The sequence below is a fragment of the Chaetodon trifascialis genome, chromosome 6, assembly GCF_039877785.1.
Source record: "Chaetodon trifascialis isolate fChaTrf1 chromosome 6, fChaTrf1.hap1, whole genome shotgun sequence".
In the NCBI taxonomy this organism is placed as follows: domain Eukaryota; kingdom Metazoa; phylum Chordata; class Actinopteri; order Chaetodontiformes; family Chaetodontidae; genus Chaetodon; species Chaetodon trifascialis.
Window position 1 is genome coordinate 2,768,547 of NC_092061.1, and position 15,155 is coordinate 2,783,701.

The following is a 15,155-nucleotide window of genomic DNA, read 5'->3' on the forward strand; positions in this document are numbered from 1 at the left end:
GAAATACATTACTCTTTCTGATACAGAGCTGGTGTGAATAGATCATGTTTCCCATCAAAGAACTGACGGCGTCATTTTTTTCCCTCTCAGAAATGTCACCATCATAGTAGCCCGGCTGATACCCATCTCATTTCAGGCTACGCAAACAAAAATGTATTAGCTTCAATTCATTTTTACTGATCAAAATTCCCTTAAGAACCCGAGGGGCTTTGCTTCCTCACCCTTCATTTCTTTCATCCATGGTTAAATATGTAAATAAAATGTCTAAAGTCATTCTTCAAAGGGGAACAAAAGAAAAAAGGGGGCTGAGGGAAAAGACAGCCATAAAATTCCTCCGATTCTCCATAACATTAGCCAGAGGGGGGCCAGCTTCCAGCCAGAGCCTAGCAGCAGGGGAGCGAGCTCGCTCCATAGAATCACACATCGCAAATCCCACACACAAAAAAATAAAATATCTTTTCAGCTTCAGCCATCAAAGGGCCCCCCCTTTCACTTTATTAGTTACAGAATTATCTCACAGTTGCTGATTTCTCAGAGATGGAGCTGCGCTGCTTTTCTTCATCGCACCGTTATGGTTGCAAAGATGAGATAAAGTTGCTGTGTGTGTGTGTGCGTGTGTGTGTGTGTGTGTGTGAGTGTGTGTGTCCTGCACATGTGCGAGTAGAAATGAGCTATAGGAGGGGGGTGTATATGAAACGGGTGGTAGACGAGGAAAAAAAAAAATCATAAAAGAGCCAGTAGTAGCTGCAGAGGCTACAGATGCTAAAGACTGAACAGGCCTGATTCCTCCCCTTTTTTCTTCCTTTTCAAAGAGATATCATCATGACCAGCAAAACAATCATGAAAGAGAGGGAGGCAGGAGGAAAGACAAGAACGAGAAGAGAACAAAGGCGACGAATTACAACAAGCCAGCAGACTGTGTCTTCTTATTAGACTGTGTGACAGTATTATCATGTCAGCTTCATTACACCAAAGGCAGCGATAATAAGGGCAGATATTTGCTTTAAAATATGCCAGACAGGGTTTCCTGAAAGCCGGATGATCAGTAAATGGAGAGCAGAACTGGCCCTGGCTCTGGGAACGCATTGATATGACATTATTCTTCTTCACATTAAAGCTGTCATCTCTTTTTGTTCTACTCCTACACGTCAGCTCCATAATAAAAGTCTAGTGGAGGAGCGGGAGGGAGGGAGGGAGGGAGGGAGGGGGAGAGCAGGCATGTCAGCTGTTGTCCTTGTCTTTGTGAGGGGTCAGGATATATGAAATGCATGCTGCTACTGCATCTGGGCTTTTTCCACAAAGGAAAACGGTTTGCATATCATTACGACGTTTCCACCAAAATGATTTTAGCTCCACGCAGACATGCTAGCAGCTCAACCGGCAGGAAACCGGACTAGCGTGGCAGCTAACGGCGTAGCTCACGAACACGAGCAGCTGAACGTTTAAACAGCAATTACACGACTTTTAGAAATGAAGTGATGAACGGATCTCTTCTCCTCCAGCTCGAACCAAACGTCTTCGAACGTTAACAGCTGGATAAGAGAAATGCGAGAAGCGTTCGCGCTGCATAGGAGGAGGGTATTGTGTTGGTAAGTGTATTCATACCCTATATTTATGCTCCTGCTCCACACGCTGAGCGCTAACAGCTGAAATGCCACCACTGAGATATGCTGTGCTTAAACCGTTTAGGCACGCTGGTGCCAGGTTTCTCATCACATTTCTGAAATACTTCTAAAAGCACTTTAGTGGCTCTTGTAAAAACACACTAAAAGCACTCCTGTTTACGTGTGATCAGTATTTCACCCTTGATGAAGCCCATGGCCGGGCTCGAGTGTAAATCTCGCCGCCAAAAACTTTTTACAAGGTAATGTGAGTGAGGCGTGGAGGATCTCACACACACACACACACACACACACACACACACACACACACACACACACACACACACACACTCAGAAATGACAGAAGGCCTCATAACCTGTTCCTCCCTCATGCCTTCCAGCTGCAGACTGACATAAAACCAAGATGGAGCTCCGACTCGCTGGAACAACAATGTATCATCAGGGTTTACTTATGCCGTTTATTACAGCGGCTGTGTGCTGATGTGTGTGTTCGGGTTGTTTTATGGCGCGCTGTGACTTTATGTACTGCTGTGTCTTCTGTAGGCCGGCTCTCGAGGAATTGTTTCGCTTTAACAGGCTAATAAAAGCCCATCCATCCATTCATTTTCTAAACCACTTATCCTGTCCAGGGTCACAGGGGGCCGGAGCCCGTCCCACGCAAGAGGCAGGAGACGCTGGACAGTTTATCGGTTGGCACATATGGTGAGTGCGACACATCCATAAACATGAGGAGATGGTCGTTTCACCAAACCTGCATGGCTTTGCAGTGTGAGAGACATGCAAGAAACTCCTGCAACCTGTGCCATCTTCACAAATTATCTCTAAAGAAAAATCCTCGAGGAAGCTGAGGTCAATCGACGCAACAGCGGCGGCTCGTTAGTGCCTTTTTCTCCAGACCCAGAGCTTTATGGTACAAATATAATATAGGTACACTTGGAAAACTTTTGAGCCTAAAATTGAAGCTTATTAAGATGTGAAGAGTGAAATAACTCTTGGTGTAAAGTGTCTGAAAGGCCAGCTTGACATCCACTCTGTGAGTCTCTTAAAAGAATCGATGACTACAGTAAAAGGTTGACAGAAGGCACATGAAGACGATGATGATCGTGATTTAAAATGTTCATTAAACGTGCTCAGATTATAACATAAAATGTGAGTTTAGGGTGAATTTGTGATGTCACTCCCAGCTGATTTAAATCAGGGACTGTAGACGGTTGTGACGGATCATTTGTGGCTCTAAATGTAACACGACTCAGAGAAATTGCAGCAAAATGGTGAAAATCCGAAGATTGTCCAGATCTGATGAGAATACAGACGTCACCGTGAGAAAGGCTGAGCAGCATCTGAATTATTGATGCAAACTCCTCCGAGCTTGACAATAGAACAATGTCAAGACTTCAGGCTGACATTTGGAGAAGGAATTCAGCCTTCGTACTTGTTTATCGGATCACTTCCTTCATTGATAAAGACAGGAAGTGACTGCAAAGTGTTGTTGAATTCTGTACTAAGAACATTGTCCAGAACACGCTGATGGCGGCACAACTGGACCCTAAAGCTGGAATACGCTTTTACCAACACCCAACATCAAGTTTCACACAGTGAACATAACTCAGCTGCTGGTTTTAACTTGTTGCTGTGTTTGCAAACCGGCCTTGCCCACGAAGAAATGAATATTCAGTCAAACTGAAGTGAGTTACAAGATGTGATAAACCCATCTGCATCTAACCGTCTCATTTACATCTATGCGTAAATACATCAGTGGAGTATATCAAAACATACTATGCATGTAATCATCTTCATCTTAAACTCATCAGAGTGCATTTTGCTGGCCTCATATTGAAAGTTCTGCTCTGGGATCGTCAGATTTGAGTTTTTCTGCACCAGAAAATCACTTTGGATGATTCCAGTCGGTCTGCCTTCATCCACTCCAGCGCTGTGCTTAAGGACAAACCTGAGGTACGTGTGCTTTACTGGAGTATTTCACTTTCATGCTGCTTTGTACTGCAAATGTTTTACTTTTTTAACTACATTTATTTGTTTGACAGCTGTTACAGGTTCCTGTGCTGGTTCAGATTTTACATTTATGAATAAATAAAACATACATTTTAGTGAGTAATCAATGATATAGATAGGAATATGTATAGAATAGATATAAATAATGCAATTAATAATAATACAGGCCTACTGCTTTGACAGGGCAGGAGTACTTTGACACTTTAAGTTTATTTTTATTATTAATACTAGTGTACTTTTACATGTTGGATGCATTCTTGTACTACCAGTACTTTAATGTTAAAAACTTTTATTTTGGTGACGGATCTGAGTACTTATTCCACCGCTGGAGGACGAGCTGCTGATTGTCTCTGGAGAGCTGCATCGTCTCTGTTTTTGGACCCATGCGTGTTCAGTCATGTCTTCCTGTGCAGCAGCAACATGAAACTAGTATCGATTCCCTCGTGATTTAAGGCATTTCTTTAGTTTAAGTAAAGATCGATATGATGTAAAATCAAAGGTTGCACTGAGCCAAAAAGTGGATTTAAGGAGAAATTGTTGCAGAAAGCAGAAACTGGAAACATGTTCGTCGTTTAGAGGTTTTTAAGGGAGCTGAGATGAATTCTGAAACTCGAGGAAAGCAATAAAAGAGGATAAAGACTAAAAACGTGGTAGCTTGATCTGTGCAGTTTAAGCACTAGCTGGGAGCAGAGCTGAGGCTCCGGTGCGCCTCCGGACCGGTGCGCCTCTGTGCCATATTGCGCAACATTTTGGGAAGCTCATAAAACGTGTCTGTGTCCTGTTGTGGTCGAAGTTTGTGGTCGAGCAGCAGCAAACAGAGCGAAGGAAGTTCGCTGTGAGCCTTTTGAAACTGCTGTAATGAACAAGCTGTTCCGCACGATTTGAAAATAATCCGCGTGTCAGTGTCATCTTTCTTATGCAAAGTAGCTGTCTTTGAAGGCGGATCTTTTGGCAGGTTAGACCGGGACGGAGGCTCCGACCAGCTCAGACGAGCGCTGCCACCAAACGCATCAACTGCCTGCAGACGGGAGGAGCATAGTCCTGCGTTTCTGGGACGCATTTCGCACCATCACCGCGGATATTTCTTCCACTCATCTTGCTGACTGACTGATTGTTTCGGTGCCTTGTGAGCAGCCGTCCCCGCCGCACAAACGACCGGAGGACATTTATTTTGCTTGTTTTTCCCAACTTGTCGCACAAGGAGTGAAATCGCGCTGCTGCACAGACAGGATCCCCGGAAAAGTGACATGAAACGTGAGGAGGGACAAGAGAGTCTGCTGGAAACAAGTAGGGAACAAATCGGAGCACAGAATCAGCGTGTTTTACTCTCAGCAGACTGAAGGGACTGAGCAAGTAGCTCCAACACGCCGAGCCGGGAAAGCATGGACCAGAACGCACGCTTCCTCCAGCCTGAACGCATTTTCGGACCATTGCGGGATTTACGTTTTCATTAAACTCTCCATACCTAAAATGAGGAAACGGTGCAGCGACAGATAGTTCTGTAAGTTTTCCCACGTTTATCTGACTCACAGAGAGCAGCCGGGTTCCACCTCTGACTTTTTAATGAAAGAAACTTGTGCGTTGTGGGTGCAGTGAACGTTTGGCTCAGTTTTTCTTAAAATCAAGAGGAGAGAATGTGTTCATCTGTTCATCTGAGCCTCGTCTCTGTGCTGCTGGTCCTGTGGAGCGATGGGGGTTCAGCCATTAGCTCCATAGACCTGGACTGGTCTGGAGAGGGGAGATGTCAGCAGATCAACATCCCCCAGTGCAAAGACATCGGCTACAACATGACTCGCATGCCAAATCTTATGGGCCACGACGACCAAAAGGAGGCAGCAATAAAGCTGCAGGAGTTTGCCACACTCATACAGTTTGGATGCCACAGTCATCTCAAATTTTTCCTGTGTTCACTTTATGCCCCCATGTGCACAGAGCAGGTGTCCAACCCGATCCCAGCGTGTCGGGTGATGTGTGAGCAGGTGAAGCTGAAATGCTCGCCTCTGTTGGAGCAGTTTAACTTCCCCTGGCCCGACTCTCTGGACTGCCACCGGCTGCCGACCAAAAATGACCCCAACAGCCTCTGCATGGAGGCGCCCAACAACGGCTCCGACGAGCCTCCCAAAGTGTCCCACACCCAGCCTCCGGATTTCAGGCCGCAGCGGCCTCTGAGCGGCCAGGACCTGCACCTGAAGGACAGCAGCAGCAAGCAGACGTGCAGCAATCCCGGCAAGTTCCACTTTGTGGAGAAAAGCGAGTCGTGTGCCCCGAAATGCTACCCCAAAGTGGACGTGTACTGGAGTCAGGGGGACAAGCAGTTCTCTCTGGTGTGGATGGCCATCTGGTCCATCCTCTGCTTTGTCTCCAGCGCCTTCACCGTGCTCACTTTCCTCATCGACCCGCAGAGATTCAAATACCCGGAGAGGCCCATCATCTTCCTCTCCATGTCCTACTGTGTTTACTCTGTGGGCTACCTCATCAGACTTTTTGTGGGAGCTGACAGAATAGCCTGCGACAGAGACAATGGGGTCCAGTATATTATCCAGGAGGGTCTGGAGAGCACCGGCTGCACTATTGTGTTTCTCATCCTGTATTATTTTGGCATGGCCAGCTCCCTCTGGTGGGTTATCCTGACCCTCACATGGTTCCTGGCTGCGGGGAAGAAGTGGGGTCACGAGGCCATCGAAGCCAACAGCAGCTACTTCCACCTGGCGGCGTGGGCCATCCCGGCCGTGAAGACCATCATGATCCTGGTGATGAGGAAGGTGGCGGGCGATGAGCTGACGGGCGTCTGCTACGTGGGCAGCATGGATGTCAAAGCCCTCACCGGATTTGTGCTCATCCCTCTCTCCTGCTACCTCATTATTGGCACTTCGTTCCTGCTGTCGGGCTTCGTGGCCCTCTTCCACATCCGTAAGATAATGAAAACGGAGGGAGAGAACACAGACAAGCTCGAGAAGCTGATGGTTCGCATCGGGGTCTTCTCCGTGCTCTACACCGTCCCGGCCACCTGCGTCATCGCTTGCTACTTCTACGAGAGGCTCAACATGGACTACTGGCGCATCCTGGCAGGCGAGCAGAAGTGCGTGGACGGCGGCGGGCCGGAGTCAAACGAGTGCGTCATGAAGACCTCCATCCCCGCTGTGGAGATCTTCATGGTGAAGATCTTCATGCTGCTGGTGGTGGGCATCACTAGCGGCATGTGGATCTGGACCTCAAAGACGCTGCAGTCCTGGCAGAATGTGTTCAGCAGGAAGCTAAAGAAGAGGACGAGGAGGAAGGCTGCCAGTGTGTTCACCAGCAGCAGGCCTTACATCAAACCTCACCCGTCTCTCAAAGGCCACAGTACTAAGTACGAGCCGACGCGGCCCCCTCCAACATGCGTTTAAACCGGCTCTCTTTGTTCAAACCCAAAAATACATGTAAAGCCCTTACCTAAACGAGACTTTCTCATCAGAGTGCCATCTAAAGGTTTATGTTTTATTTATGCAAACTCCATTGAACATCATGCAATGTGGGGTTTTTTGTATCTTGAGCCATCACATGCAACAAGAGCTGCCTTTGTTTGAGAAAAAAAAATCTGCTTCTCCTGGATTCACTTATCCTATTGAGGAACTCGGTAGAGAGAAAAAATCTTATTGTTCCCAAGACAAAAAGAGTGGAATAAACCATTTGGATGTGCCGTGGGGTTACTTGAATAATGTGCAATAGTTGTTTTCCTTACAGGCAAAAAGACACTTGTACTGTTAGTGACAGACTACAGACAATGAAAGGACCCCGAAGACAATGCAGGCAAATGGTCAGAGATGAGTGCTGTGTCTGGAGGCTTTTTAATGGAAATGGAGGCAGTGTCATATATGTTTGAACTAGAGCGAGAGCAGCTGTTGAAACGCGCTCCAGACCTTACGGACTGGCCATTGTGAGGCAAATCCACGCCATAAATTAATCAAGCACTCGTTATTGGAAAGTTATTTGTACACGCATTTGAGTTTTCCATTTCTGTTTTTTGTCTTTGCTGTTTTATAGCACAAGGGAACGTTTGTGTATATTTCTAAAAACTTCAGATTTTATAGAAAAATTAATAAAACGTTCTAGTTTTAAATGTTTGTAAAGCTGCAACTGTGTGCCGCCAGCGTGTTGTTCTTCCCTGTTGGTGCTGGAGTGAGTCTCCATTGTCATTCAGCTGCATGAAGCTTAAATACATCTCAGTTTGTGAATGTGTTGATGAGCAGAGCTGAGGTTTAACAAAATGTTTGGCCTTCATAATAGCTTTGAGAATAATTGACAGAGGCAGTGTTGAATTTATCACCAAAAGGTGACAAAAGAGACATTTTTATGAAAGTATTAACTGACTATTTTTATGAGCGGGTGAGATCAGCTCATACATGTTGTATGAGACACACGCTGTATGTCTTCTTCTATGGGGAAAAAAAAAAAATGCACTTTTGCTCTTAAAAAAAAGGATGCTCGACATGTTGGTCCTGAACTCAGCAGACACAGGAAGCATAAATAACAGCATCTCTCTCTTCTGCTTTTTAAATGTTCATTAGGAAACAATGGGACGTTTATGGCTGTCCCCCAGTGGCTGCTTCAAAGACAAAGCAAAAAAAATCATCTGTGCTCCTTCAGTTGCTGCTTATATTCAGCGTGATAAATCACGTATTTTACATGTAGTGAGTGAATATTAAATCTGAAATCACGTGGCTGATTTGAGGTCTTTGATTTTAATGTCTTTGCCTCTGAGAAACGATCAGAACGTTCTCAGGTTTGATTGGTTTCTGCAGCCTGAACAGAAACGTTCGAGCACGTTTCCTCCTGTTAGTCCAGCCAGTATTCAGAGAGATGTGAAGTGAGAGTCGATGCCTTCAGAAGGACAAATTAACGCTTGGGTTTATTTGACCGACATGTTTAATGTCCCGTCAGAGTTTGATTATGTGTTAAAGGTTTTTTTAATTCCCTGCCTTCATGCTGCTTCTTCATGTTGTCGTTCGTGTTGTTTTTCGCCTCAGCTGAAGCAGATACACAACTTGATTTTGGTCCAGTCTCCCACTCTCCCCCTCCTCTCCCTCTCCCTCTCCCTCGCTGTGTTGCATGTGTCGGTGCGTATCAATGAAGGGGTTATACAATAATCCAGCTCTCATTCAGGACAGGATTAGACTGTTTGAAGGGTTTGACTTTGAAAAGAGGATCTCTGCAAAAACCCAAAATACCGAATATCTGTCATCTCGTCTTATCAGCAGGGCATAGTGACATTTCTAAAGACGCATCTGGGCTGGATTTGAAGTAGTTACATACTGACTGAAGCGGCTGTCTAAAGCACGGGCGATGTGAATACGCCGTGCAGCGTCCTGAGATGTTTGGCGTTAAATGATCCGAACACTGTCAACAGTTTTCAGGTACATGCTCTGAGAGCCACAAGTCTGGTCTTGAGTCTAAGTAACAGCAGTGACTTCTGTCTTGACAGTGCTGTCAGAGCAGGAAAACGTGGATAGCGAAAAGTCACTGACTGCATGTGCAAGTAAGGCAACCACCGACGAGAGAGCGATCGATTAGTAAGCCTAATGAGCGAGAAGTTTTATTCTTTGCAGCAAGATGAGGTTTTGGAGTGTGAGACCTTTTCTGCTGCTATCTGCCTCACTTTCACATCTTTTTCAGAGAGTTAAACCCATGGTAGAGAGAGAGTCCTCCCTGGTCTAATAAAGTTTCAGAACTGTAGTAATGCTTTATCCCGCAGGGCATTCAAGTTCCAGCGTCAACCCAACCCGTTTTAACAGTCAAAAGCACATGACTCACAACCTTTATGTGGCTGAATCAAAGTCAGCCAGTGTCTATTGATACTCTGAGTTGCGAAAAAGGTGTGAGTGCTTCTGAGAGCTTCAACAGAGGCCACCTGGATAACAGCCCCCGAGGTGTCTGGGAAGGCTGTAAATATAAATGACAGTTACCACCCCCCTCCAGGGCTTCTCCAGCCAAGCAGGCTTCACTTCTCTTCTCCTCTCTTCAAAGGGAAAAATCCTGCTCAGAGCAAGGGCAAAGTATTGCTGGCAAGAAAGTTTTTTTTTTTTTTTTTTTGAAATCACACTCAGCTGTATGTATCACCAGATTCAGGCTTTTAAAAGTATAGATCTCACTTCGTCAGATCGCAGGTTATCAAGCCGGGCGTGCTCTCAGCAGAGTGAAACATCCCTCGTCTGGTGCTCCTCATTAAATGTTGTTCCTTGTGATGGCGTGTTTTACAAGGCGAAGAGGGGAATCCCACTCCAGCCATGTGACTCAGGCTGACGAATTTCAGACCCACGTATGTCTGAGCTCCACCGGGACCAACGCCGTCACCCCGCACTCATCCGCTTCCTGCCTCTCGTTCTGCTGTGCCATGCAGGAGAGAGCGCTGCCTGTGCTGGCTTATGATGTGTTGGCAGGATGGAGCTTCTGCTTGTGATCAGTGTTGTTGAAACGGCATCAAACCGTTGATAATTACTCGATTTAATTTAATCTGACTGGTTCGCCGGCAAGCCAGAATTTTCAGCTTTTCACACTCTGTAATTGAGTTGATGTTAAGTGTCTTTGTGGAGCGGAGCTGTTTTACAAACATAAAGTCGAAATGACAGAACAATTAAGCCTCCTCTGCATGTCGGGTTCAGAGCGGCGAGGAAACATCCAGTCAGAACTTTAAAACCACGCTTCCGTATCAGTAAATGACTCCACCTTGGTCTCATGCCGAGCTGCTTTACGGGAGATTGTGGAGGAACCTGTGCACCTTCCTTTGTTTGCTGTTGTTGTGAGCAGTCATAAAGCTCTCCGACACAGTGACATAAATCAAGTTGCGGGGATGACTGGCGGCTGAGGCAGCTTCCCTTTGATCAGGCTTTGTGGAGACGCCCCATGTCCTCATCCTCAGCTGCTCCAGCAGCACCTGTTTACCAGTTCAGGCCTGTCTGTTTGGAAAGCAGTGCTTAGCCTCCCAGTGTCATCGACTCATACATGACGCACTCGCACAACATATCACACAAAGGAATTTGGCTTGTGCTCGGGGGGTTTCTTCCAACTTGTGTGCTCCTAATGCACCAGACCCATCCTGATTCTTAGCGCTTTGTTTCTCTTATTAGACAGCTGCTCTACATGTAAATCTGTCGCCTTTTGGGGAGTTGTGCCTCCTTCGGCTGTACCAGAGAAGGAAAAAGCTGGTGCATCATGACAACTGAGACGTCTTTGTTTTCCTGCTAAAGGAGTAACATGGAGTAAGAGAGTTATTGAAGAGAAAACTTTACAGAGAGAGCTGCAAGTTTCATGCACCAAAGTGTTATCAGAGCATGCAATGAAAGCACCCTTTCATCCCTCAACTTCTTGTGGTACATAAACCCGGAGTTCTGAGGATCACGGTTGAAGGAGGTGTGGGTGGGCTTCCTGTTCTGAATCGATCCATATAGCAAAGAATCTAGGGCAATGTAAGAGAGGAGCATATATGCCCGATCTGCAATAACAAGCCATGCTAACAGCTCACAGGCACACGCAGCACTCGGTGTTCCCAGCCGCCGCTGAAGGTGAGAGTAATTACATAAAAACCTGGCAACAATGAGTAGTCTGCCTGCAAGGCGGGGGCAGGGCACTTTTTCAAATGCATAATGAACTGCCTCGCAGGCCCTCTGCTGATCAAACAAGTGTTTGATAGTGGCTTTGGTTTGAAAGAGGACTGAATATGTTTATTTGCATGTGGAGAAGTGAGCGACTTTGAGGTGGAGATCAGGCAGATTAGTGTTAACTGACAGAGACCTGTGCAAACAGACACTCCCCCTGCATACAAGCAGGGCAGCAGCGCTCTTCCTCGGAGGACTAGTTAGGCTGAATACAACATCAGACGGACCCGAGCGTGGCGACTCCTGCTACTTTTCAGACATTGTTCTTTTTATGCCAGCCTCCTCCCTCAAGCCGTACTCCTCTTTCTTTCATAAATTTTGTCTTGTTTGGTTTGATGCTCGTGAAAGCACGCACACTGATAGCTGGCAAAGTATATGAGAGATGAGACAGCAGTAACTGGCAGCCCCTCATCAAAGATATTTTCTTAGGATTCATTTTGAAAATTCCAGCAGAAACGCACCGAGCACGCCGTGGAACATATGGAAACTGGGTAATAAGGTGTGAGCGAACCAGATTACAAAATCTCATCAAGATTCAACTGTAGTTCATCACCTCTTTCACTGTAAACCTGCTTTATAACACTTGTTTTTCTATTATTAATACAGACAAATCCGTCTCCAAAAGCCAATGAAACAACTACTACACAGAACAAAAGCATTAAACTCCTAAAATCATCAAACATTCAACATTTTGGGAAATGTGCTCATTCACTTTCTTGCTGAGAGTTAGATGAAAAGATCAATACCGCTCTCATGTTTGTACTCTAAATAAGAAGCTCCATCTAACAGCTGGCTGCCTGAGTACGAAGATGACAAAATCTGCCTGCCAGCACCTCTAAAGTTAGCATTTTCTTACTCTCTGACAGCCAGGCTAGCTGCGTGGACACATGTAGGAACACTGCTAAGACCAGCTCACAGGCTGCTGCTTGTATATTTAGATGTGACTGTCATCAATCCTCTCGTGTAAGAGATGCAACGAGCACGCATCCCAAAATGTTAAACTATTAGCTTCTTTATCAACAACAGCCGGTAGAACACGATGCTCCTGTCTACCATCACAATGACGGACGTGCAACATTAAACACAACGCCGTCAGATGTTAAGAAGGAGTATTACAGGTCGGGCTGGCCTCCACACGCTGCAGCGTGACCGAGGAGGCGAGAGATTGTGTGGCTGGAGGGATGTGGACAGCAAGGTTTCGGCCATGGTGATTTAGCAGCAGACTCTAATCTGCCACCTTCCTAATCCACACAGCAAAGAGCTCTGATCATTTGAAGGCACGGCTGGATAATAGGGCCTTTGTCGGCGGACGTGCGTTCATTTTCTGAAGCAACAAACTGCTTCAGAAAGCTAACGACACGCTTAAGTTGCATCAGCTGAGGCACACGCACGTGTCCAGCCGATGCTCCTGCTCGTCACATGCAAGCGGCGTTTTTGGGAGCTGTGATGAAGGCAGTGACAGGATCCGTGCTGGAGTGGAGAGGACCTGAGACACGGCGGGAGGCTGTCTACACGTGTATTTATTTCCGTGTGTGAGTTTACAGACAGTATAGGAGCTATAGAGGCAGAGGCAGAGGGATGATGATGGATCTGGCAGGGCTCGTGAGCACCGCTGGGAGAAAATGCCTGTGGTTCAAAGACACTCTCAGCAAACTTAACAAAGAAAGATGGCACAGAGGGGGAGAACATGAAAGGAAACTACACAATCATCTCTCACATAAACTTGGAGAAAACATCCCGGCCCTGCCGGCTGAATGTACTGTAAGCAGGCGTTTGACTATTTTTACATAAACTCAAGACACGCAGCGGCACTGCTGCTACTACCACTACCCATTTAATCATGACTGTAACGTCACTTCAGGTCCGAGCTGAAATCCCATCAAACCTCATGACCGTTTAAACGTTTCAGACATACAGAAAACATCATTGTTTGCATGCAACTTGGCGACCAGAAGACGTGCTACGCTTTCTAACCACTTACTGATTACTGGTTTATTATCCAATCATACAAAACATGAATGACCGCTCAGGAGCTATTTTCTAAGACGTGATGCTCAATCCTAAACTTTTGTAAAAAGCTGTAATCAAAATTCAGATCCAGTGTCCAACAGTAGCAGTGTACACAAGTAGAAGTACTGCATTCAAAATCTTACTCATCATCAAAATGTGCTTAAAGTATCAAATGTAAAAGTACTCATTATGTAGAAAAAAGGCCCCTGTGAGTGGTATTTTGTTGTATGTTACTGTAGTATTTCTGACATATCAATGTTTAAATGTTATCTTACTGTTGGTGGAGTTTGAGTTTATACAGATAGATAGATAGATAGATAGATAGATAGATAGATAGATAGATAGATAGATAGATAGATAGATAGATAGATAGATAGATAGATAGATAGATAGATAGATAGATAGATAGATAGATAGATAGATAGATAGATAGATAGATACTTTATTCATCCCTGTGGGAAATTCACAAATTCCAGCATATAAAGTAGTGGGCATGCAATAAATAATCCAAAAGCACAGCAAGCAAAGAATTAAAAGTTAAAGTGAATATGTCCAGTTGGTCTAGTGTGAAGGAATAATTTTACATTTTGGTCTTTTAACTATGTTAAATACGCAGATGTAGCCCAGCTTAGCTTAGCATAAAGACTGGAAACAGAGGGGAACAGTTAGCCTGGTTCTGCAGCTTTAGAGGTGATGGAAGGTGTGTTTTGTTAAATGTGGACAAAGTCATGTCTGTCCAGATCACTTCAGATCCACGTCTGGAAACCGAGCTCATGTGGGTCCCACGAAATATACAGGAGCCTGGAAAATAGTGATGTGGTTTGCAGAATTGGATTAATTTACTCTTTATCTGACCAGATGAGGCAAGAGTTAGCTAGCTCGCATGTTGTTAAATGACTGTGTGTTCAGAGGGTTGAATAATGGAAAACATTAATTGTGAAGGACTGTGAGTTTTGAAAATAGTGACATGGGACATTGAATTTGATGAATTTAATCTGAATTAGCCAGCGTTGGTCTGACAGAAAGGACACAGCCGTCGAGGCGTGATTTCATCTGCAGCGTGCTGTAAAAACGACAGACGCAGCCATGCCAGCTGTTTTGCACATTTACTGCATCAATCCTCTAAATGAATTCTGTCAAATTGTCCTTTTCTTCCTCTAATTGAAATATGAAGGAAAATAAAACTGAAACTCTCAGTACAAGTTAGTCCAACGTGTACTTCAGTGCTGAGTAAAGGTACTTAGCTCCGGCACTGGAAACAGCTCAGCGGAGAGGCCGTATCAGAGGTCTTAACTCCAGTAGTGAACATGCAATGACAGCAGGAGGAAGCAAACAGAGAAACGATTCGCTGTCTGTTTTTGTGTTTGACTCGCGCGGTCAGCTGCGGCGTTCGCTGAGGCTACTTCATATCCACACTATCACCATTTGCAATTCAAAGTCTTGTTTATACAGTCGGAAAATACGAGGCAACGCGACACTGTTTGTCAGCTGCTTTTGTTTCTGCTGCTCAGGTTTTGGCCGCCTTCCCTTCGGTGTGGCAGGAGTCCGAGCAGAGTATTTCTTTTTCTCTCTGGGCATCAAGTTAATCTGAACGGGCACGCACAACACATAACATGTGTTGCTCTGCAGCCGACCAACACAATGTCCCATTTTGCTCCCGGCTCGCTTTATGCAGTGACAGGACTGGAAGCAATTTGGGATAAGTATCGAGGAGCAGTTGAGGAGATGATAAATGACTTTATTGTTGGGTTTTGCAACTGTATCTGATACCAGTGCATGTGCTCCTTTGAGTAATCAAGCTGTAGCATGGCAAAAGAATCTCGGTTTCCTGGACACTGGTGGCGGCCCAGATTGTCTGGTCCTGATAGTAGTAATGGGAGTG

General features: G+C 45.5%; 1 protein-coding gene across 1 annotated transcript; it reads left to right on the forward strand.

The window, feature by feature from the left end:
* The first annotated feature begins 4,469 nt into the window (after nt 1–4,469).
* fzd10 (frizzled class receptor 10) lies at nt 4,470–7,731 on the forward strand. The gene has a single exon (XM_070965189.1). The coding sequence runs from the start codon at nt 5,267–5,269 to the stop codon at nt 7,016–7,018; it is 1,752 nt and encodes a 583-aa protein (XP_070821290.1). The 5' UTR covers nt 4,470–5,266; the 3' UTR covers nt 7,019–7,731.
* Nucleotides 7,732–15,155: the final 7,424 nt, after the last annotated feature.

What these genes read in the sequence shown, in the direction of transcription:
- fzd10 (XM_070965189.1), top strand. Translation starts at nt 5,267, where the DNA reads ATGTGTTCATCTGTTCATCTGAGCCTCGTCTCTGTGCTGCTGGTCCTG.